This window comes from Calonectris borealis, chromosome 6, assembly GCF_964195595.1.
Source record: "Calonectris borealis chromosome 6, bCalBor7.hap1.2, whole genome shotgun sequence".
Lineage (NCBI taxonomy): Eukaryota > Metazoa > Chordata > Aves > Procellariiformes > Procellariidae > Calonectris > Calonectris borealis.
In genome coordinates this window covers 26,096,959-26,121,543 of record NC_134317.1, presented here as the reverse complement: position 1 = coordinate 26,121,543, position 24,585 = coordinate 26,096,959, and the positions used below count along the sequence as shown (strand labels likewise).

General features: G+C 38.1%; 1 protein-coding gene across 1 annotated transcript in view; it reads left to right on the top strand.

Annotated features, from left to right (window-relative positions):
- PDE11A (phosphodiesterase 11A) overlaps window positions 1-24,585 on the top strand; it is a 139,402-nt gene that overhangs the window by 73,423 nt on the left and 41,394 nt on the right. The window contains exons 7-10 of the mRNA XM_075153335.1: window positions 171-246; window positions 1,695-1,762; window positions 2,126-2,218; window positions 5,582-5,632. Of these exons, the coding sequence (XP_075009436.1) occupies window positions 171-246; window positions 1,695-1,762; window positions 2,126-2,218; window positions 5,582-5,632 (288 nt within the window). The remainder of the gene's footprint in view (window positions 1-170; window positions 247-1,694; window positions 1,763-2,125; window positions 2,219-5,581; window positions 5,633-24,585) is intronic.

The window sequence follows — 24,585 nt, the reverse complement described above, 5'->3', positions numbered from 1 at the left end:
GTTCATCTTACTGTGAATAAGGTTTCAGCAGAAATTTTCTGAGTGAGAGCTGATCCACATGGAATGACATTTGTAAACGTAAACTTACTCCTTGACATTTCTATTACTAGAATGTAAAAGGCTGCAAATGATACCTATCACTAATGGAAGCTCTCATTTCTGTGTTTCAGGCTGACCAGATTTCTGGCTTTCACATAAGGTCTGTTCTGTGTGTTCCTATATGGAATAGCAACCACCAAATAATCGGTAAGACTTTCCTCATAGCTGCATCATTTTTGTGCTAATGTAAATTTAATTCTGTCTTTTTAATTCTGTGTTCCTTTTTCTTCTTTTTCCCAGCTGAATATTGTTAAGAAGTTACGGTACCTAGGATGCATGCTAAGTATCCAAGAAGGGATGTTTTGACTTGGATACTGTATGGACTTTTTCAGCTTTCCCATTGTGTCATTGTTAAGTTATATATTGTATTGAAACTTGAAGACTAATGAGATAAAAACTGAAATTCGAACAATGTTAGTGAAAAATGTTTGATACGCTTTGATATTTTTCTTGGGTCTCCCTTTTTTGTACACAACTCGGGCAACTGTTTCTGCAGTCCAGCAAAGTGGTCATTTTCCTCTTTAATGATAAACTACACAGTCAGGGAAGACTTACCGGAGAGGCTGTGGCAGCTGTCAGAGTTGCCTGTGGCGGTGGTGTGTGCTGGATCTGGACGTGACAGGGTTTGATTGCTTGTTTGATGGGATGCTTCTCAGCTATGATGCACCTGCAATTGGTCCTGCATTATAACCTGCTTTTGGCACAAAAAGGAGCGCCATTTGTCAATAACAGTGCCAGATTCCTCTGTAACTTTCCACAGAAGAATTCAAGTCAAAACGATAGCAATTTAAACTGGCAGGGCAAGATTTACATCCCTGTGTGTTGTGGCTGTCAATGAGAGCTGAGATCAGTAGTGCATTGCTGAAGGCACTCGGTGCCATGCAGGATCAGGATCTTTGAGCTTATTCACCAGAGCTGATGTGGGAATTGAGTCTTCTAAAAATATGGCTCATTGTTTGTTGTGAAGTGCATATTACCTTAAAGAAGTAGAAGGAAACTGAACCCTTGACTGCTGATAGTTCTTACAGTATTTTTAAGGACATATTGTAGCTAAATGAAATAGAAATGGTTTGTTGCAGTAGAACTCGGTATTAGTTCAGCTAGAGCCAAGAGCTTTGAATGCTTTTTCTTTTTCAAGTGGTTTAAGGAAATTACATTTTTTTTCCATTGTTTCAATAAATTTATGGACCAGTCATGAGGAAAAAATGATGCTAAACCAACTAAGATTTTAGGAACAAATGTACTGATCAAGCAAATTATATTAGTAACTCCAAATTGCTAGGACAACTTAGGTGATTGCTGTTAGCAAAGTGCTCAAGTTCTTTCCCAAAGAGATCTTTAAGTTGTTGTGAAAAGCGTTGCAAGTAACTTTTAGATTTGCAATATTATACTTGGAGAGTAAAGAATAACAGTTGAAAGTAATAAAAACAATCAGACTTTTGCGTGTTTATATCTGTTTAATGATTTTCAGAATAAATATTTGCAGTTTTGCTTTTCAGTTTGAAAGATGTATTTTAAATGTTACCAATTAATAAAATGTTCTGCATTGTGAATTAACGAATGAAGATTATAATTCATATTAACTCTTTCTAAAGGGGTAGCTCAAGTGTTGAACAGGCTTGATGGGAAACCCTTTGACGATGCTGACCAGCGACTGTTTGAAGTAAGAAGCGTTCAATTTTGTAGCAATAACATGCTTTTTCAGCAGGATTTGTTATTTCTGGGGAATGCTGCTTCAGCCTACTTTAGGGAGGGGGGAAGAATACGTTGTCTGCATTTGTAGTTTGACATTTATTCTCAGAACTCCTCACTTAATAAGGTTGCATCCCAATTAAAAGAAGTTTCTTGCATCTGATCTTTCTCATCTTGTTGAGGCCAGTGACTTACCTGCATTCTCAAAATAACCTGTCTAAGCATGATTATTTCTCATATTTCCATGCAATTCCTTTTCATGATTAAGCCAGCATTCATATTTGTGTTTGTATTATAATTTACTTTCTTTTCTTTTTTCTCTTTTTAATTTTAGGCTTTCGTTATTTTTTGTGGCCTGGGCATCAACAACACAATTATGTATGACCAAGTGAAGAAATCCTGGGCAAAACAGTCTGTGGCTCTTGATGTATGTGTACATCCTATCTTGCTCATAAGTGTCACATGTAAAGGAACCTACTGCTTCTGAATTTATTGTAGTTAGCATCATTTTCTATACCTCTCTGCACCTTAGAGTGTTGTCTTATTAAGGTAATGCTGAAGGGAAACTTTCTCAGGGTACGCTTAGCTGTGGAGCTCATGCACAGCTTAAGTAATTTTGAACCTGGATATCTCATTTGATGCCTATGTTTTTTACATTAGAAGGGGGGACAGTGATGATTGAGAATCTAGTTTCTTACAGGTGTAAGTGTAGGAATTAATCTAGGCATTATATGTATTTTCTTGTCCATCAGTAACTGAAAATACCTTACAATTTGATATTTTAGATAGCTTGTTGTTGTTTTTCTAGTGTTGTAAAGTGTAAGTAAAACATACTGTGAACAGGACAAAATTTTTTAAAAATTATCATCATAAGATTTTTTAGTATCAAAAGCCACATCTGCTGAACCCTTATCAGATATATGTCTTGCTAGAATAAAGTCAAAGCAGGATGCCTGGCAGCTCAGTAAGAGCTCTGCTGTGGGTCAAGGCCAATACATAATGCAAGGTCCTGGCATTCCAACACATCATGTCTTTCTATAAAATACATATAGAGTAGCTAAATGGATGGAAAGCTTTCTCTTTTTTCGCCCATTGTGTTTGTAGGAATTTCTTTTCCTGTTTCCGCCTTTGCCCCCCCCACCCCCATTCATGAAGAATGAAATCTACCAGCTCCTGTAAAACAAACTCTAAAATGCAGAACATTTAAAAAAAATTACGATTATTTAAACTTCTATAAGCTGATTCAATAATAAAGCACTATTCTCTATTGTATTCTGGAGATTTGAAACATAATCATATTAAAAATAATCTTGGTGAGAACAAAGCTTGGAGGATAGCTTTACAAATTTACGTTATTCCTACTAAAACAATTACGAATGGTTTGAATGAAATTTAAGATCTTTTAAAAATCATTATGCAAGACTGATTAATCTTAAAACATTCCTCCGATGAAAGGGTAATGTCACTAAGATTTCAGTATTGTTTTAAATTTCACATGCGATAAGAGAAGAAAATGATCTGATGTGTGCACCCTTTTAACTGTGTAACTCTTGAGTTTATACAGTACCCACCATTACAATAAGAACCACAAAAATAGCATTGGCCTGATTGAGATATGAATTTCTCTCTATTAAAACAAAAATCAAACCAAAATGGATTGCTATGAAGATGGCATAATTTTTGTTTGTTTGTTTTAGGGTTGGAGATATTTATCTATGTATTGGGATCTATCCTGTAAAGCACATAGGCATGTTAAGGCTTTTTGAAGTTAATAGGACTATTCATGTTAGAAAACATTCTAAGCATAAGTGGCTTTTTTATTATTCCCGTACATGTATTAAGTTAAAAACTTTGTTTTCAGACCTCCTGCAAGATTCCTTATTCTTTAGATATCATAGTCATGAATTACTATAAGTCCTCATATGCCCCAGATATTTGTGCAATATTACACTTTAGAATGAATACTCCCCCGGCAAGAAAAACAAGCAGTGCGAGGTATCACACTCAGATACATAGGGATGAAAGTTATCATAGAAGTTTGTTATTTACTACTGAAATCAAGGAAGTTTAAATTTTTTGGTTTAAAATAACAGCTTCTTTCTTTGATCTAAAAAAGACTAATAGCCATATAGCTTGAACATAGATTATAGGTTTGATAAATGGCCACTGTGCTTCAGTGGAGAGTAATTCTTTCTACAAATGAGCTACAACTCATGATAATATTTGTGTAAAGTGATTGAAGATACAGCAGAAAAGTACTGAACAAAAGAATGGTATATGCTGAAGGACTGTGAATCCTTTTTTCAGTAATAGAATACTTTATTATTATTTATGTATTTAGCTAGGATGGCAATGAGTGGCATTTGAAAATGACATTGATATCAGATGTAAAATAAATCAATTTGATACATACCATAAGATTCTTATCCAGATATACAGATACTGTTTTTCATATCGAATTCTCATAAGATTGACTAACAGAAGACCAAAATGTAAATAAATGACAGGAAAGGGTTGACAGTAGGATGCCACGTGGTTCAAAACTAGGCTAAATACTATTTTTATATGTAAAGGATGCAAAATTTGCAAATTATTAAAAGATTAGAATAATCAATATTAAGGAAGACTCTAAAAATCTAGAGGGATATAGTGAATGCAGATAAAGGAGAAGCTTGATGAGAATTTTGATATTAAGTGTAATCTGTCATAGCAGAAGACATAATTTTACTAATCTTACAGATTTCTGAGAGAAGCTATGATATGGTTGGACAGAAGAATAGATACTATTTGAGGAAGAACATGATGTATAGTTATAGAAAGTAAAACGTGGGACAGAACAAGTAAATTGGTGTTTGTTATTTATTCTTTTATAGCGCAGGAATGATTTTCTGTTGCTGTAAAAGATGACACCTCTAAAATTGATATGAGTAAATACATCTTGGGACTTATTGCCACAAGGTATTGCAAGCCAAGGGCATTTGAGATAGAGTTTAGGTATTTGTATGAGTAACAAGAGACATTCATAGATGAAAACAATTTCAAAATGAGAAATATATATCAAAGCTTTAGCACATAAGCAGATCAGGTGTTGCTATGTGGTGAGGAAGACCTGTCCTTGCTAGGAGTGCTCTGGCTCTGTGAGCTCCCTCATGGACCAGTGCCTTGTCCCATGCACAGTCAGACCTCGGTGGGTCCAGTACACAGGATGGCTCTTGCACCTTCTGGAGTGCTAGTTCAATGTTAGTATCGTCACGTAAGGATATAACGTATTCCATGTAAATGTATGCATACTTATAGGTAATAAGAGGAGGTGTGCAGTACCTTGTGCGTTATATTTGATGCTGTCATCTCCAGAATGGTATGGAAGAGAATGTCAGGCATAGCATAGAGATGCTAATTTGCATGCAGTGATGTGCCATTAGCAAAGGCATTAAAGCTTTACAGCATAGCAAAAGGCATTATTTAAAGTCTATAAATCTACTGTCATTTTTACATTAAATTCTTTCTTTTTTAATTGTAGAACTCCAGGAGAACAATGTAGGAATGCTTATAATATTAAATTACTTACTGTTCCATGATTCCCTATAAAATTCCCTGCAACATAAATGCCAAATGTATACCTGATAACCTGCAATTAGTTATTATATGCTGACATTCAGAACTGAATTACCATGCGTAAATATTAATTAAATTTGTTTTAAACATCATTGATTAGACTGCAGTACAGAACCCTATTATTTCTACTTGTCAAGTCTACAAAAATGTTTTTTTATCTTTTGTTCTGGGGCAGGTGTTATCTTATCATGCAACATGTTCGAAGGCAGAAGTTGATAAATTTAAGGTAAGGATTTAAGTTTTTAGTTATTTCTGAAAATATAACAGTAAATTAAAATGGACAGATTATCTGAGAGAAAAGTTTTACATCAAAAGCAGAAAATCATAATTAACAATGATTTACAAAGGATGTATTACATGTTAGGCTGTTAGGCAGGGAAGGCGGAAAAAATCTTTCAAAGGATAAAGAGCTGCAGTGGTGGGTGCACAGCAGCAACATACCATTGTCCCAGCACCAGCTGCTGGAACTGCACGTCAGCATGTGGCCTTCTCAGCAAGAACCACCATGAGGAAGTCATACCACAGTGGGAGGTGAGGAAGAGACTAGAGAAAATGAGAAGAACTTGAGACTTTACATTCTTATAGTGCGGAAGTTGTCCTGTGTTTACTAAAAAAACAGAGCATTCACTCTCAAGATTGTGCATAGGCTCAGAAGGCTGGATGTGAAGGGGAGAAATCCTCTTCTAGCTTCTGTAAGCACCCTGGGCAGAACTGTAAAGCGATCTGTGCTGAACATAGCATTGCTAGGGACCAATAATTATGTGTTCTCACGGAATCCTGCCTTGCCGAGGGGTAGAGAGTAGGGGGAACGTTGACCTTGCTCTTTCATCACTGCCAGCACTCCAGAGCTGCTTTTCTGATAGTTTTGTTTGTCTACTTGGGGAAACACTAGGGAAGCTTGGTGGCACTTTCCTTGGCTGTGAGGAGTCAGTGTTGTAGAGGGCTCCTCAAAGCTGTTTGGGAGGCTCTCATGGTGGGTATCACTGTTGGTCTCCTGGACGCAAAGTGCATCGGAGGCTGTGGCAAGGTCTGGAAAGGAGATCTGGACTGTTGTGACCCCGCACTGCTGGCATTCCTTGCTGTGGCTCCCTGGCACCTGTCTGGCTGAAAAATAGCTGTTTGATAGTTGTTTTGACACTTGGCTGGCTGGCTGCAACCTGATCTCTGCACCACAGGGGTGGTTATGGTGGAAGGGGGAAGCCGTGAGTGACTTAGTAGAGCTGATACTGATGAGTTAGCTGGGTTGAGGAAGGGCAGCTATTGTTAGTTAGTTAATTAGTTTGTAGATTACTGCCCAAATGATGGCTGTGCCTTAGAACTCTGATCGATATCTGGTGATAAGGGTGTAATATTCTCCCTCCATTGTAGTTATTGGTGCAGTTACTCATCCTTTTGTAAACTGAAGATTAGATTACTGAATTATTGCTGGAATCAAACATGCTTGAAAATCATTCCAACACTGCAGCCAGCAGAAAATACTTTTGTGTGGTTAATAAGTTGTATGTTATGTATGGCAGAAAGAACACTGAACACTGCGAGAGAGGGGAAAGAAAGGGATAAAGGACCATAAATATTTCTTCTTTTTTTTTTGTGTGTGTGTGTTTTAGTTTACCTTAGAATAAGCACCTGTAATATAGCTTCTGTGACTGTCAGGATTTCCTACATACCAGAGGGCCATACTTCTTGGTTGCTGTCAGCCATTGAAAGACGTTTCTCCATCATGGTCTGTGTAGTTGAAATAAAAGCGTGCTGTGTTACTCTTTGGACTTAGATACTAGTGTGATGAGCAGTGTTGTGGTTTAACCCGGTAGGCAGCCAAACACCACACAGCTGCTCGCTCACTCCCCTTGCCCTGCAGTGGATGAGGGGGGAGAATCAGAAAGAAAAAAAGTAAAATTCATGGATTGAGATAAAGACAGTTTAATAGAACAGAAAAGGAAGGGAAAATAATAATAATGATAGAATATACAAAATGAGTGATGCACAATGCAATTGCTCACCACTCGCCGAACAATGCCCAAAACAGTGATCGCTACTTCCTGGACCACGCCTCTTATTTATATACTGAGCATGATGTCATATGGTATGGAATACCCCGTTGGCCAGCTGGGCCAGCTGTCCCGGCTGTGCTCCCTCCCAGCCTCTTGTGCACTTGGCAGAGCATGGGAAGCTGAAAAGTCCTTGACTACGGGTACTTAGCAACAACTAAAAACTTCAGTGTGCATTCTTCTCATACTAAATCCAAAACACAGCACTAGGAAGAAATTTAACTCTATCCCAGCCGAAACCAGGACAGGAGCTATTCTGCTTGTTTTCCCAGGTGTCTTCATGAATAGATTTGCCAGTCTCCGAGTAAGGAATGTCTTCTCATTATCCATTTACCTTGAAGGCATGTAACTATCCATTTAACGGTTAGTGATAAGGTAAAGGGAAATGAAGAGCATTTATTCATTAATAACCCCAATAGATCTATTTTTATAAAGAACAGGTGAGAAAATGAGGAATATAACCAAGCTATGCTGACATACTTTTTCAGAAAAATGTTCCCTTTCCTATATCCAGTTGTCTCACTTCCAATTCCTGACACAATGAGTGCCAGGTAGTCTTTGTTTATGCTTTACACCACTGGTTGTAAACAAAACAAAACAACAAAAACCCAGAGAGGACCAGTGTGTCTTGTGGGCCTTTGACAGAGAGCTCATCTCCAGAGAGGGCCATCCATTTGTGGGATGAAATTGCTCCCGTCTCCCCCCTTGCAGAGCTCTGGCAGCTGGTCTCCCTGCTGAGGTCTCCTGGGGCATCCTGCCCTGAAATCACTGCTCTTTTTTCTGTTCATTATATTGTTATATTTTGTGTAAGCTCTTTGTTATATTAGGGTCATCTTCTAGACTTGACTGGCTAATAAACAATTCCTCCCTCTGGGGGTGTTTGGGGCTAAAACTGTCCCCTCTCCCTTTGGTGATTTATTGGCAGATGTCAGAGGAAGTGTGTTACGATTTACCTGACGTTCTGGTTCAGTCAGAATAGGAACAAACACACACGATAGAAACATCTAAACGAGAGTAACGCCACTAGTTCCCTACTGGCTCTTGACTGACATGGGACCTAACAGTAATTAATGACTTTGGGGTGACAATACATTTGAGTTGACAACTTTTCAACATATTACCTCAAACGTGCTGTAACTGGACCCCAGCAGCTTGGAACATATTCTTCCTCCCAGGTCAAGTTGTTTATTTCCATCTTTGAAATCTTATTTCTTTATAGTCTTAATAAAATGCTTTTCCATTAATTTTTATTTGCCTAAGATCTCAAGAATACTCTGATAGAAAGTGAAAAATTGCAAGTGTACTTGAAGTTTATTCTTCCTCGGGCTTTTACCAGTGAATTAATTTTATTGCATTACAGAAAGCCTAGCAAGACTAGTTAAGGTTGATTTTCCACTTTAAATTTTGTCAATAATTTCCTACTGTTATTGGATGAATTCACAAATATACCTGGTATCTTTTTAAGAATTAAACATAATCACTGTGAGCAGGTTCTGTAAAATAAATAACATTTATTTCTATTGCTACTAATCCTGTCTAAGAATTAATGAAACAGCAAAAAACCCCACCTTAATAAGAAACCCTTAAGAAATGAAATACCTTTCTCCAGATGCAAGGATGGGAAAAAGTGCAGAGCACAATTGGTTGTGGAGCTGGAAAATACAAATGGAAGTTCACAGCATGGAACAATGACACATGAGTGTATGATAATGGACCATGTCATGCAATTGGCCTATTCCGTATTTGATTTCTACAATTGTCTAAAAACAAAGCAGCAACATAGATTCACATTGAACATTTTTTTTGCATATTTTTGAAGAGATTCCACTTCTGGTGTCACTAGAATATAGCTTTCACTAATAAAAATCTGAAAGCCAAGTTTAAAAATGCTTATATGATTAGAAATTGTTCTGTTAATGAATGGATGTTTTTGTTTTCAGAAGAGAATCCAATTATGTGAATCATTACTGTAAAAATTCACGTCGCCAGTCCTTTTCATTATTTGCATTAAAGCTTTTGGGATTCATTAGCACTTACGCTAGCAGGCACACATGTCTCAGGAGGCCAGCGCGAGCAGGACCAGCGCGAGGCTCAGATGCAGCGTAGGTGGGTGCAGCTCTGCAGACCTGGATGGAGCCACCCACTCAGTCTGCTGTCTGCGCCCAGGGGAAGTGGGAATGGAAAGTTCACGCCCTTCTCCCAGTGAGCTTGTTTTAGCCATGAGAGAGGGGGCTTAGCCCTCCAGGTAGACACAAGTGGAACTGCAGAGATCTGGATTCAGAGCCTGAGCAAATCCTTTAGTCTCTGCAGGTGATAATCTGGCCCCGGGGAAGGTAATGGGAGGTTTGCCATTGATTTCAGCAGGATGTTGCTGTCTTCAGCTTTGTTTGGCATTTGTAAAATTGCATAGTAATGTTCTCTCTGTCATCTTCCATCTATTTATTCATGGCAGTCAGTCTTTTGTATTGTGTTTTCTGATAGAATAAGATCTCTGAAAAAAGTTAAAATTTAAGATCCGGTCCTCTTTTTATGCCAGTTTAAAATGTACATTAAGTGAAAACTTGAGTTGGCATGCAGTGTAAAATGGGTCCTTTTTCCTGAAAACAGGTAGGTTTTTAAAATGGGGAAAAACACATGGACGCTTAATTGATAGTTTCAATAACAGGCAATTGAATTGGAATTAATTATTAATCAGAATTAATCGTGGGGTATCTACCATTATTCCTGTATTTCGGATATGCACTGTACTTCCAGGTTCTAAGAAAGAGGATGTCGTTTTTGTGAGTGATTTATAGAGCAAAAGCAACAAAACCGTACAATTTATAGTAAGTATTGTACATAGATTATTTTACATTTATTTGCTACTCAGTATTTTTCAACTTCGATTTTTTTTTTAGATTTAAATTATGATGGCTTCCAAAAAAAAAAAAAAAATTAATCTGATATACTGCTAAGTTTGTATAAACTGCATAATATTTTTTAGGTTTTCTGATATGTGCTGCATTACTGTGATAGGCAGATTTCTGATACCATTGCTCTAGATATAGGGAGAAAAATTAAACTTTTCATGGGCGTTTGCAAGTAAAACAAAAAAAAAAATCCACCTTTAGTGCAAACATTTCTTGCATATCTGTCTGTCTGAAGTCTTGAGCCTGATTTATCACAATGCTTCTCCTCACTTGCATCTACGTAACTACACTAAATTCAGACTGAATTTTGGCAGGATAAGCTAAAGTAATGCACCAATGAATCATACCCATATCAATATTCATTTTATTTTTTTTAAGAAGATAGAAATATATATGATTTTAAAAACTGTGGCAACTCAGTTCTCTTGTATTTTAGACTTAAAAGACAATTCCATTATTTCCATTATGTACTAGCACTAGTGTTTAGCTATAAGCATTTGTATTATTGGAATAGAAAAATGTAAGACTAGTGAAGTCTGATTAATTTAAGATTGATGATATCCTATAGCATTGACCTGTAGTGCCAGGTTTCTTCTCATTGAAATGCAGGCTCTCCAGGCCTAAAAATAGTTGTCTTTTAGACAAATATAGAAAGATAGGTGAGTAAAGAATGTAGGGCTGTGTCCAGGACAGGATATTTATAGCAAGAGTTACTGACTTCTGAGACACTAATGAACAAGTCCTGTGACTTAGCAAGCAGTCCCACAAACACACATCACCTTTAAATTCAACTAATACAATTTCCAAAGAGAATATGTAAACACTGTCCTATTATGGGTAATATACAAGAAGCTATTTTTAAAAAGCTAACCTAATTGTGCAGCTGTGAATGGTATAAGCCAGATCAATATTTAATGACTATGATGCATTATTTATAGCCCTGCGAGAGATTCCCTTTTTTAGGTCAAACAGCACACAGGAGAGCTACACAATGGAAAATAATGTATCACCTGCTTTACAGATTCTTCGATTCAAAGTGTAGTGTGAATAACAATTCCTGTATTTCTCGATTCCGTAGCCTGAAGTATGGCTAGTTAAGACCGACCTCCACATAGGCACGCTTTTGTGTCTCTCTTAAAAACACAGACATTTAACTAAATAACGATGGAAAGAGTTGAACCAAAAAAAGGCAACAACTTTTAGAACTGCTACTGTATATGACAATGTAAACAGTTGAATCCATGAAAGATGATGGATTTAAGTGAATTTGATACTTGGAGTGCATTACATGTATGATATAAAATGAATTTGTTATTCATGTCTTATGCTGTTACAATTTTATACCCATCCTTAAATGCATAACAGTGGGCAGCACAATGAAAAAATGAATTTTATGTATTAATTTTATCTCCAACCTTTGTAAGGATTGGGAAAGCATTCCCAGGCTATGTTGTTCTCTGCTGTGATGCTATCTTTCAATTTAGAACTATATTAGTTACTTTTATGTTCTGGTAATTAAATAATTTGTAGTGGTTTATAATGATTACATTATAGTCTTCCTCAGTAAATAAATTTCAGAAAGGCAAGTTGGCCTTTGTGTTTTGGATCACTTATGAAATATTGCCATTTAAATATGTATAGCTAGAAGAAGAGGGTTTTATGCATTGATGACACTGCCATTTCAATCTGTTTGGTAACATGGGTTTACTAAGGACCAGAGGCATGTAATCACTGCAAAGTCAGTATTGCAAGCCATGGTCCCCGCCATGCATGGGCTGAAACACATACAGTTCTTTAGAGACCTACAATTCTATGTAAGTGCATGAAGCTATTTACATGCTTAAGTATTTTTCAGGTTGTCCCCCAAGACTAGTCACACAGACTCTGGGACTCCTCTTTGGCTGTCACAGGAGGGTCTGTGCTGGCACTGAGCTTTTCCCCAGTGCTGTTTCAGCTGCTCAAGTTCCACTGTCAGTAGTGACAATGGGGGGAAAAAAATAAGGAGAAACCTTGAGGGTGAACAGGGCTTAAGTGTTAATATTGAGTTGTGTTCTCTTTTTCCCTTTTGAGAAATGCACACGTTCACAAGATGTAAAACACAGTTTATTTTCTCTGCATTTCTACATGCACTGCCCACATAAGACAAGACCTAAGGCACAGTGTTAAGAGTTTCATAATTCATGAAACTGAGGTCTTTATTGTATGATGTTATTTCATACACTTTTACATGTGACTATGTCTTCAGTTGTCCTGGAAACAAGAAGTCAGGAACACATTGCATGCACCGAAAATTATTAAAAATAATAAATAATGATTAAAATACTGGGAGTTTCTGAAATGTGAGGCTGTCGTCTGTTGACATCAGGCTAGTACTCTGCAGTTCAAAGGTATATAAAACTAAAAAATTTTTTTTAATTTCAGTGAAGAGAGGGAATAGCATGGAGAAGAGGAGTAAGGAAAGATTGTTCACGGTCTTTTCTCATACAATGTTTAGGTTTAGGGGCATCAAAATGGAAATTATCAGGGCACAGATTTTAATCTGACTAAAGATCTCTCTTCAGCAAACGTAGTTAAACTATATGACCTATCACCATAGATGTTAATGAGTTAAAAATGATGAATTAACAGAAAGAAAAGGCAAATGAGGACTGTTGTACAAAGACAGTCATATCTGTCTCAGGAAATCTCTGAAGTGCAGCTTGCCGAAGCTGAGAGTGCACGAAGGAAGTATGTTTTCTCAGTTCGAATAGTGTTCCCTGCTCTTGGTCACGCTCAAAGCTAAGGTACAGGACCTTAGGTCTGACACAATACAACTATTCTTATGTTATTAATCAGTGCCTTCCAACAGCACTGCTTGGAAAAAAAAAAAAGGAAACTACATTCTTTGCATCACTTTTTATCACCCAGAAAAGAGGCCATGCCTTCTATGTTTAAAATGAATAGAAATGTGCTTTGACTTGATAATTACTGTCTTAAATCTCAGAAATTGCAGATACCAGGGTTTGAAAACTCCCAAGTTTTCTGAACTGTTTGTTTTAGTACCAGCTGTTTCTTTTCCTTTCTCAACCACCTGCCCCTGGCAGCATTTCTGGATTGTCCTGCTAAGCTATTCTTCAGCTCCTTGTATCAGTGTTGGGACCTGTGATTCTCAGGTGCACTTCTCCCAGTACAACAGCCCTTCTCATACAGATACTGTTACCATCACGAAACCTGTTCCAGTGTGATAGGGTTTATTGAGAATAAGGCATATAAAAGAACAATACGAGTGTTTGTGGAAAAATAACTGAGGTTTTTTGCTTTAATTTCTTCTATGAGGCATTTTATCAGAAATGAAGACAGTTGGACGACTTCAGTGTGTCAGAGGTGTGAGAGGCACCTGTTTACAAATTACTTTTGGAGCTAGACTAGTGTTATACCACAATATCTACCCTAATTCTAGGGATAGTTTATAGAAAAAGCTAATGGGAGTTCTTAATTTGCTTTCAAAAATTTAAACATTTGGTTTTACTGAAATTTCAGGATTTGAATTTACTGGCTTTGTAGTTGACAAAGATGAGATTAAATTGTTGCAAAAGGTCACTGAAAGGACTCCTCTTGTATTTCTAAAATGACCACATTTATTATTTCCAGGTGAAAACATGGAGCTCACAGAGTAAAATGTTCCCTTCCCTCCAGGGCAGATGAAATATGAATTTTCCAGGATGTTGTGGGGGGAGGGTTTACAAGGAGTAATTTCACCTGGTGAGGCTCGGGCACTGAGCTGCTCTTTGAAGGGGCCAGACCTCTTTGTTGCCTGTAGAGGGGTAAAGGGAGGTTATAGCGGTCGTGAGGAGTACATCCACCCCGTCTGCCCACCTCTGAATATTTGTAGTCTAACTGGGGAGGTTCCTTGCCCTTGCGTTGTCCTATCACCTGAGCAGGGCAGGGCACTTCATGTTTTGGTTTCCCATCTGCAAAGAGGGGACAGAAATACTAAAACATCTCTCTGAAAGATTTCAACATTTCTGCTTTCTGACTGCAAAAGATTTGTATGATGCAACTGTGTTGCATTTGTATGATAAGCCTGCACAAAACCAGTTTATTTTGTAGCGTAGGAGGTAAGTAAATCCTGTTTTTTAAAAAAAAAATCTTTATCTTGAGGAAAACCGATATATGATTTGAGAGAGTTAAAGCAAAAGAAAGAAACCTGTGGCCTGGAAGCTAGATAAAAGCCCACAATTTAATCATATATCCATGCCCAGACAATTTTTTCTGTTCATTTATGAGTTTAGCACAGGTCATTAAATGAATTTTTAAAAGGGATAGACTTCTTTCAGCAAGGAAGAGGTTCTGGTCTGTGGATTACATCAGGGGAAGGGCGTAATGCAGATGTCAATAAGGAACTTCCTGTGGAATTTTTTTATTATGCAAAGGCAAAATTTATTTATTCTTAAGTATTTGTGCTATACAGAATAATCTCTGAATACCTTTACACTGTAGGTTAAAAGGAAGGGGAGCTTAGTGTTAGGATTAAACAAAATGTGAAAAATCAACATTGATATTCTGACTGCAGAGTAAAGACACACACAGTAACTAGAAATACTAAATAATAAATGGCTACTACTAAGATCAGCTACTTCATGGTTAAATCAGAGCTTAAATCTCCTTGCTAAATACCTTAAGTAATAAACTTCAATCACTGAAAATAACAGAAAATTAAAATTATGTGCATGGTCAAAACCAGTCTTTGTACTACTTTTTAAAAAAAGCTGCCTTCTGTAAAGCTGAAATAGATTTCAATTGATTTAGATAATAATTCTAAGAATTTCTGCTATACTCTAATATTCTTTTACAGTACTAAAAAAACATTCTAAGTAGTTTAAAAAAATTACTGACTTATTGCCTTTAATAGTGGCTGTTTTTCAGTTTCTTAGTAATTATACACACTAATACACTGTTACTTCAGCAACAGAAATTTTTAGCAGAGGAGTGATAAAACACTTATGGTTATTAATTTACCCACACTAAAAAAGGTGTGCTGCTACTTTGCTGCTCTCAAATACTGCATTTTGTAATTTACATGGGAAGTTTTGTATTTCTTGCATATCCAAAACCACAATTGGTCCAGGACTTGAGAATGCTTAACAAAACAAATAAGAAGTAGCAGTTGTTGGGGACATAGTATTGCTCACAAGTGAAGGTGAAATGATTTCTTATCCAACAGACCTGTTGTCTGTCCTTCAATCTGATCGGTCATCATACTCCACAAGAATCTCTCGTCAGCTGGAAAGCATCGAGGAATAAATACAGTTCAACATTGCTACACCATTTAGCCAACAACCATGCAAAAAGTAATAAGGGATAGAATACATTTAAAATGTCACGCAAGCCTGAGGAATATCTGATGAATGATTAAAAACAAAAAAAAAAAAATCAACACTTGCCAAATAAAGTAGTGTGCTTCAGTCAGTGACAGACTTAGGAATTTATATTTGGAAAGGTTTTCAAACAGGAAGAAAAAATCTATCTAGCAAAGACTTGTGCACTTAAATTGGACCAGAATAATTTAAAAAATTGGGGTGCTTCAGCAAACGATCGTACTTTAGGAGTTCTATGCTGTGGGTTTATCATGCTTCTTTTGCTATCAATAAGGAGCAAATTATTCCCCACGCAGTTGATAGACATCCCTGGGGCTTGCCCGTTTGCGACAGCTCGCTGTTCTGAGACCTGCATTCCCAGACTGGCCCAGTAAGACCATTGTACGGTTTGTTTTAACTTATGGAAGAAATAACTCTAAAGAAATCCAGAAAAATGACATAATATTTCACATTTAAAATTATTCTTTATTTATCTGTGCTTGGATTCCTTTTGTAGCCTCAGCAGACTGACAGTTATAAATGGGAATTTTCTGGTTAAAAAATCAAGGAAAAATATCTCTTGTTTTCCCTAGCATATATACCCTACAAAAGGAAAAAATGCTTTTCTTTGTTTATTTCTGCTTTATACAGCGTTCTGGCTGCAAACAGTTGTTTGTCATAAGTGTTTACTGGTATTGATTTTAAATTATTAATGGCAATATTTCTATAGGTGGGTTTTTTTACAAAATATTTTACAAAAGGAAACATAAATGTCCCTCAAAGGAAGAAGGCAGCGTCCTTTAAAGGCTTTTGATATTGCCAACGAGTTCATATTAGACCTAGAACCTTTTCATAATTAAAACTCCTGAAAGTGAAAAATGGGAAATAGATGAGAAATGTTTTTGAGATGAATCTGTTTGGCCACTGGGTGCCATCCTTGCTCCACTTTAAGGCTGATCGCCTAGCAGCGTTTCTGTTAAGCTGTAAAATCCTGAAAAAGGCAATACCAGTGCAATTTCACACCATCGTAATGTTTGTGTGCGTGCACGTAGTAGAATATGTTAGCAGCGCAGGCAGCGTGTCCTTCTTGCACCAGTCACCAAGAGACTCGGGAGAAATACCCTCGGGTTCAGCCATGTTACATCCACAGTCTCGTATCTGGCAATTTTTTTTTGCATTCCTTCGTCAGCTGGTAAGAGTGAGGCTGTGCTGAAAGACCTGTTCCCACACGCGAGTGTGTGAGTGACCGTGCTCCTGTGCAGTATTAACTTAGGCTCTGGGGTTATTTGAAGGAAAAAATTACATGGGTACACGCTTGTTTTCTAGATCAATTCATATTTGGGGTGTATGGGCCTGTGTCAACCAAGCAAAACTGTATCTAGCATATATTACGTAAAAAATATTTGCGATTGCAACCTTCTACGGGTTATTTATTACACTGTTTTGTTGTCTGCCTGGGGGGGATTCCTCTATTGTTTTAGTCTCAAAAGTCTCTTGGTTTAGTCTGGGCACAATCCCAGGCAGAGTAAATGTACTTTCTAACAGAGAAATTATGTCGGTAGTTCTGCATTTTTAGTCTTTCAAATTTAAACTGTAAACACTTTAAATGTATGAGAAATAGACTCTAGCACTTCTCTTTCTTGCTGCAACTGTATGGTAAATGTGCAGATTGTACCCCAGGCAAAAACAGGAAACTGAATATTTTATGAGGCCATTTCTGTGAAGTGTTCCATCATCTTGTGCTTTGCAACAAGCTACACCCAGCTCTGAACACACTCAAAAAAGCTGAGAACATCAGGTATCAGTGTTTTCCAGTGCCTTAGTGACTCCCCCCCGTGCACACAGCATCCTGTTTGGTGCATTTAAATGTAACTCAACTAACCCTGCTTTCTGTGCTGCCACGCAGCAGCGTGTATTTTGTCCCAGGCATACAACAAGCTTATGGGCACACAAAATACCCTACCCCAAAACAACAAAAAATTATTTCTATTTATGGCCTTCATAAACTCTACTGATGAACTGATTCCAGGTATCTACTTGTGTTATCTGTACTTTCCCTGAAGGAGACCCATTGCTGCGGGGGGTGGTAAGGAAAGGTTGTAAGTGGCGTAATCACAGCAACACCGCGGCAAGTTGTGGCAAGACCTGGTCTGTGGGTCGTGCCTGCCCCACGGTCGCATGGCAGTGACCTGGGGAAGACCTTGGTGAGCTGGGTGCTGCGTGGCACAGCAATGCAGCCCCAGTAGGGTCCCATATCCAGCTCCTTGCCTGGCTCATTTCTCACTTGTCTGCAGAGTAACTGCCTCTCTCTTTGAGTCAGTGGTGGCTGAGGTATTTGTGCACCCCACAGCTTTGTGCTAGGCAAGGACAATCCTCAGTGCCCCTGAAATGGAGTCACGCAGACAGGCCTCTTCACTGAGATTCAGACCTCCTCAGGTATGATGCTGCGGCCCTTCTGCAGCACCGTCTAAGCATAGGGTAAGATGTTCTATTCAAAACATTCAAATTATTCAAACATAATTTGGCAGATGCAAGGTGTCTAGGAGAAGAGGAACAGTTATATTGGTCAGATCTCATAAGGGTATTTTCATAGGGGGCCAGTTAACATGTATTATAAGACCTTTATTAAGAACCTCATGAATGACAAGAAACAAGTTTTTATGGCTGTGTTGCAGCCTTTCACCTCAAAGTAGTGATATATGAAAGCAACTTTTGTTTAAAGAAAATTTATAAAGCTAGTAATATATAGGTAGAAAGTAAAGCGCTAAATAAATACAAGATTTAAGTGCCTATTATTTGTTTTTGTTGAAAGAGCATTTTATTTTTTTCTCAGAAGACACGTGGTGATTAGGCTGTGAGTTGTGTGTGAGCTAGAGCTCTGTGCCGCTGTGCGGGTTGGGTGCTCGGGCTTTCTCTGCTGGTCTGCTTTGTAGGGTGAAGGGTGCTGAGGAGGACGTACATTCTGCTACAGGGAGAGGAGTTGGGCTCTGCGTTCACAGTCTGCCCTGCAGAAGCCTCGCACAGGATAACCCTCTTGCCTTGCTAAACTGTAGTAAGATGAAGCTCTGTGTTTTTGGAGAATGCTCTTTTGGGCAGTCCTGAGTGCTCCTCGGGAGTGATTTATGGATTCAGAATAGGACAGGTGGATTTCTTTTATACCTGCAGTCAGAACTTGACAGAAACTAAGGAGAAAAAGACATAGATAAAACACATTTTAAGGATAATATTGCAATGTTCTCTGTAGCTTTTCTGTAAATACATGTTGTAAGTTTGAAGGTGTTTTCAGTATTATTTATTGTCTACCTGACAATACCCTGCTATAGCTGTCACTCTAGCAGATCTGAAATAGGAGTTTCTCCCCAGTGGAGCAGTAGCCCACTCATATATTTGCATAACTTTCACCACCAGTCACTACTGCCAGCCTGATTTGTCGCAGGTGCTCAGAAAGAAAATTTCGGTGGCCAGCAGAGCAGCGTCCGGTGCCGTTGCTGTGCGCTCCCGCAGCACCGCCTGCGGTGGCACGTGACCGGTGGTTGGGTTGGGTGCACTGAGTGCTGCTGGAGTACACTGGGATAGAAAATAGTGTAATACCAGTGTATGTGCCATTGTGGCACTGGTGGGGTTTTTGAGGTTTTATTGTTTCTTTTTTTTTTTTTTTAGCATCTTTCTTGGCGACGCCTTCACTTCTTTCTCTCTTATGCACTCTCTGGCACCGTGTGTCCAACTGAGAATTGCAGGGCGTGATTTAGGCTGTTTGCCGCCAAATGAGCCAGTTCCTCTCTGTGCCTTCACATCGTGTCCTCTGTGAGAAGAACCCTGACCCTGCTCATTCCACCCTTAATCAGGTTTTTCCTCTTCTGAGTCTTCAAGGAAGCAGCCAGAGCCTTCCCTCCCCTTCCTAGTTAGTCTTGTGGAAGAGAAGGCTACCTTGTATCTCTCTTCCCTCACCCTCCCAAATTTATAGGTATGAGGGGGTCAGTCTGCATTACGCATTCTGTTCTTCATGGGAGCAACAAAGCTGACTCTCTGCCTACCAAAACCAAGTAAGGCTGTTGTGGGAAATGGCAGCCTGCATGCCTGACACTTTTGTATCACTGAGAAATACTTGCCCTAGGTTTGCTGCTTGTGTGTGTTTCAAATTCTGGGACGGAGAGTGAATAGACCCTTTTGTATGAGCTTCTCATCTGCACCAATGGTCATAAAAAGTCGACAGTTGCTAGCCTGTAGTATGTGACACACTGGTTATTTCCTAATCACCATAAGCCAAAAGGACATGAACACTCCCCTGCGCGCCTTGGGAGATCATTGTGTCGAATGTGCATGCCCTGTATAACTCCAGTCCTAGGATGCTGTGGTTATGGACTTTGGCCTTAAGAATAATAGATGCTCAGACTATTAATTGCTTTTATTTTATGTCTCTATTCTTTTAAAGTAGAAATTTCTTGTTCTTTTTATAGGCTGCTATATATTTTGTTTCTGTGTACCAGGAAACAACTTTAACATCAAGGATTGATTTTTAGCAACATAAATAATGCATTTTGTGTCTTTTCTGTTATAGCTTGTAACAAAATTTTAAATGTAGTATTTTTATCTCTGAAATTTATTATTTCTTTTGATGAGTTCCAGTTTCAGAAAGTGGACAGGATTGATTAACTGATCAGAAATGTTCAAAATACTTTCAGGTTTTTAGCTGTAATTCTGGGCTTACCTTTGGAAACAGCATGTGTAATGCTGTAACAACTTATCTTCCCTTGCCCTTTTAAAAATAAAATTGTAAGAAGACAAATCCTTTTCTCAGGCACATATAGCTTTATACTAAAAGCAGAAAGTAAATACCATATTTTTGTCCTAAGCCCACAGTGCATGATAATAAAAAAATTTCCTAAATGCTATATTTGATAGTGATATATTGCTTACTGGCTACTTTTCTAGTTCTAATAGAAGGAGCAGAATAAATAACTGCCTTAATGCCATGAAGTTTCTCTTTTAATTAAAAGTAAACACCAGTATTCATACTAAGCAGTAGTTATGCTTGGTAAGTGGCCAAACCAAATATAACTTTTTGAAACAAGACTAAATGCAACTTTCTTTGTTCCACATTTCATGTCTAAATTACATGTTACCCTGTTAATTTGCCAGTTGAGGATGAAGCAGTATGCACCACATATATGTGCTTCAGCTGCAGATTTTGAAGCTGGATGCAAGAGCAGCATTATTCTCGGTTTACAGATGTAAAACTGACTAAAGCAATGAATGACCTTTTCCAGCAAAGGGCTCAGATGCCTACTGTGGGACTTTGGGCAGAGCTTGGGCATTTGATTTCACAATTGCAACCCTCTGCTTATCTGCTGGGCTACTCTGAAGCCCATACATAAATCCTGTTCTAGAGACTGTTGATATCTTTTACATCTGAACAGTTGTTAGATAAAACATTCACAGAGTCTGACACACAGAAACAGGGAGTCTGGTAGATCTGCCGGTGGCAAAGCGTGTTTATACGGCAGCGTGACATCTCCTTATCTCGTGTTTTCACCCAACTGCCTTCAGATGAGTCCAAAACCCCACTCCGATCTCATTCCCGTCTCCAGTTGTGGTTATTGGAGTCCCCCTTCATACAGTGACCTCATTCAGAGAATTGGAATTTGGTGAAAGTTGTTGAAGGGCAAATAAAGTTGGGGGTTTTTTGACCCTGCTTGAACCAGGGGCATTGGACTGGCTGGTCTCAAGAGCTCCTTTCCAACCTAAATGATTCTGTGATTCTGGGTCATTTCACTCCCGAAGGCACCAGCAATGCTACTTTGATAATCATGTTAAAAAATCATTAGAATCAAAATCCAGAGGGTAATACACGTGCACACTTTAAGTCTCTTCCACACCCACTCCCCTTTACTGTAATATTATAAAATTCCCTTTAAATGCTGCTGTCCTGCTTCTGCTGCGGTTGGTCATTGGAAAAGAGGTGCTAACTCAGGTTTGCGAAGGGCAGAGAGACACCATCCACAGTCTGCAGTAACGGATGGAGGCCTTTGAAAGCTGGGTTGCTCCGGGCATTAAAACATCCCTGAGCTGAAACATTTGATTTTCCCCTTTGGAGAAAGTAAGAAATGTGTCAGACTGGAACATAACAGGCTTCATGGCTATGAAGAAGTGCAAAATTTGTCCACTACTGCTAATAACTGACTATAAAGATACGTTTTAAAAGATGCCCACAGCTGTAAATATAAGCAAGTATTTTAGAGGCCTTTACACGTGAAAAGAACCCTTTATAAATAAAAATCTTTGCCATCAGAAAATACTGTCTCTAGTATGGCTTGATAGAGAGATAAAGAAGGCATCGCATTTAAATATTCTCCACTTTGATGCTTTATGCAGGTTTTGATGATCAGCCTTTAAGGTTTTTCAGTTCCTAATCTTCTGAGAGAGATTCTAGGTGAAGAGATACTTGAAAGGGTAGTCTTATTTTTTTGTGTATGTCACATTGTCTGAAGCTCCAGTTTCACTATAGAGTATAAATGAGGTCAGATCCTGACCCACTACTGAAATCATAGAACATGGACTCCCGACTCAAACAGTGCCCCTGGGAGTTAAGAGGCATACCATGTTGTTTTGCTATTCTTTTGCTACATTGGGACATATATTTCATGGGATATCTTTATATGTGTTACATATACTCAAGTTTCTTGTTACTTTTTCTTCCATCAGCCTGGCAGTATTTTCTGATTAGGAAACCTTGCTAACCATTCCACATGTCATTGTCCATAGGGCTATATAAAAAGTGGACTGTATTCAGTAGTGGAAGTTATTGTTACAGAATAGTTCTGATACCGCATGGAAAAGAAGCTGAGCATACCAAATGGCATAATGTGGTTGTTTTTTTTTTTTTAATAAAGCTATACAAATGTACTTATCCAGTAGGTTTCAAAGTGCTTTCCTCACATAATAAGCCCTGATGTCTTATCCACACAGGTAGTAAATCTGAAGTGGAGAGAGTTTAAGCTGACCCAGCAAAGTAGAATTTCAGTCCAGTGTTTTCTATGTTCTGGATTGCTTCCATGGCAGTGAATGTTTTACAAGGAGAAAGAATGCTTTCTGAAGAACTCGCCAGTTTCCTTACATCTGATTTTATCACATTATCAAATATGGATATATAAGATCACAAAGAATATGCTATTAGAAGAGGTAGTGCAAAATCATTTAGTAAGCCTTCCCTGTTAATCTGTGGAATGCTATTTTGTGGTATCAAAATATATGGTACCAAAAACGTGTAACGCTTAATCAAGTTATTATAATCAGATCCTCGAGCTGTAGGTATCTTCTATTTAAGAAACTCCGTAAGCTGCCTATCAGTGTGCGCCAACTTGTAGGAAATAAGGATGGAATAAGAGGATTATGGCAAGATGAGACAAAATGTAATCACCACCTTGAAATTGCCTTCTCTCCACCACTGACCCAGACTGTCTCGTAACCAAATTCTGCTACAGGAGATTATTAAATATCCAAATTGCTATTTCATATTTGTTCCTGACATGATACAGTTTTTCCCTACATAAGGGCTTATCTCCCTCTGACCATTTTTTATGCTGGCAGCATGTGACTTGTCTGCTGGTCTCCGCTGGCAGTACATCTGACTAGCTGGAATGAGACGACTTTAGCTTAGTATAGCTTTTACATACTGAAAACTAGACTTCCAACTCACCCAGGAAGTTAGGTTTGTAAAACTGTGTGAATCATTAGGGAAATCCATAAAGTTTCTTCCCTGTTTGGAAGGACTGGTAATGTGTTTCCTGATCCTAAAATAGCAAGACACCTATCATGAGCTTATAGAATATAAGCTATATAAGATAAGTTATTCAGGACAGGAAGCTTGCCCCCTTTCCTTTCACTCATCTCCAAGGGATCATTCTTGTACTTTTATAACTATAAACTGATGTAAAGTTAATTTGTAAGAGGGCATTTAACGGTATGTTTTGCATATGTTTTCTCAATAGCAGCATTGGCCATTATGAAGGTACTAATGTGGTTTATGACAGAAACTGAAAGTAGGATTAAAAGGAAAGCAGTTTGCAGTAACATTAACCAAGCTGAATGTAAAACTTCTCTCTCGTTCAGGAAATATGTTCAGTAAGAGCAGCAGAAGTTTCCCCTTTTGCTTGTGTTGATTGATTGCAATTGCTTTGTTCAGCCCTTACAGTGAGAATGTTGTAAAATGCTCTGTGTATATGTGTGTGCGTATTGTACTGCATTTTTCTGACATGTATTTATGCATGAACATATACTGCCCTGAAGAAAAAACGAGTGTGAATGCTTATCTTTATTCTTATCTAGTTGTATGCTAACAATATAAAGAAACCAATTTATACAGCATATGTTTTATACATACTTCTAAAACGGTGAAATAGTTGTCTTCAGCAGCACTAAGGTGTAAGAATCAAATAGTAGCTTTTATTTCAAGTATTTAGCCTTTCAAAGTTTCCCTAAAACTTTGACTCTTTAGTTTTCTAAAGTTTTCCTTAGGTTTTGTTCATCCACAGCAGCCCAAAGGCTTATTAATACTGAACCAGAAACATTATTTTTCTATTCCCATGGGCTGTTTTTTATAGTGACCAGAATTGGGACTATTGTTGGTAGAAGCCGCTTTGGTGTTCCATGTATTTGGAAGTATGATGGTCATTAATGATATATGGCCCTTTGGTGATGGTTGATACAAGGTAAGGCTCAACCAGTCTCTCATCTCCTAGCTGTTCGCATATACCAAGCAGGCTGCGAAGCAACGTATATGAGAGCAAAGAGCAATGAGGAAAGGAAAATCTGTCTCCAATCCTCAACTGAGTACAAAGGTGCTTTTCCTCCTTCCTGTATCCATCCACCCCTGGACATCTGAGTATG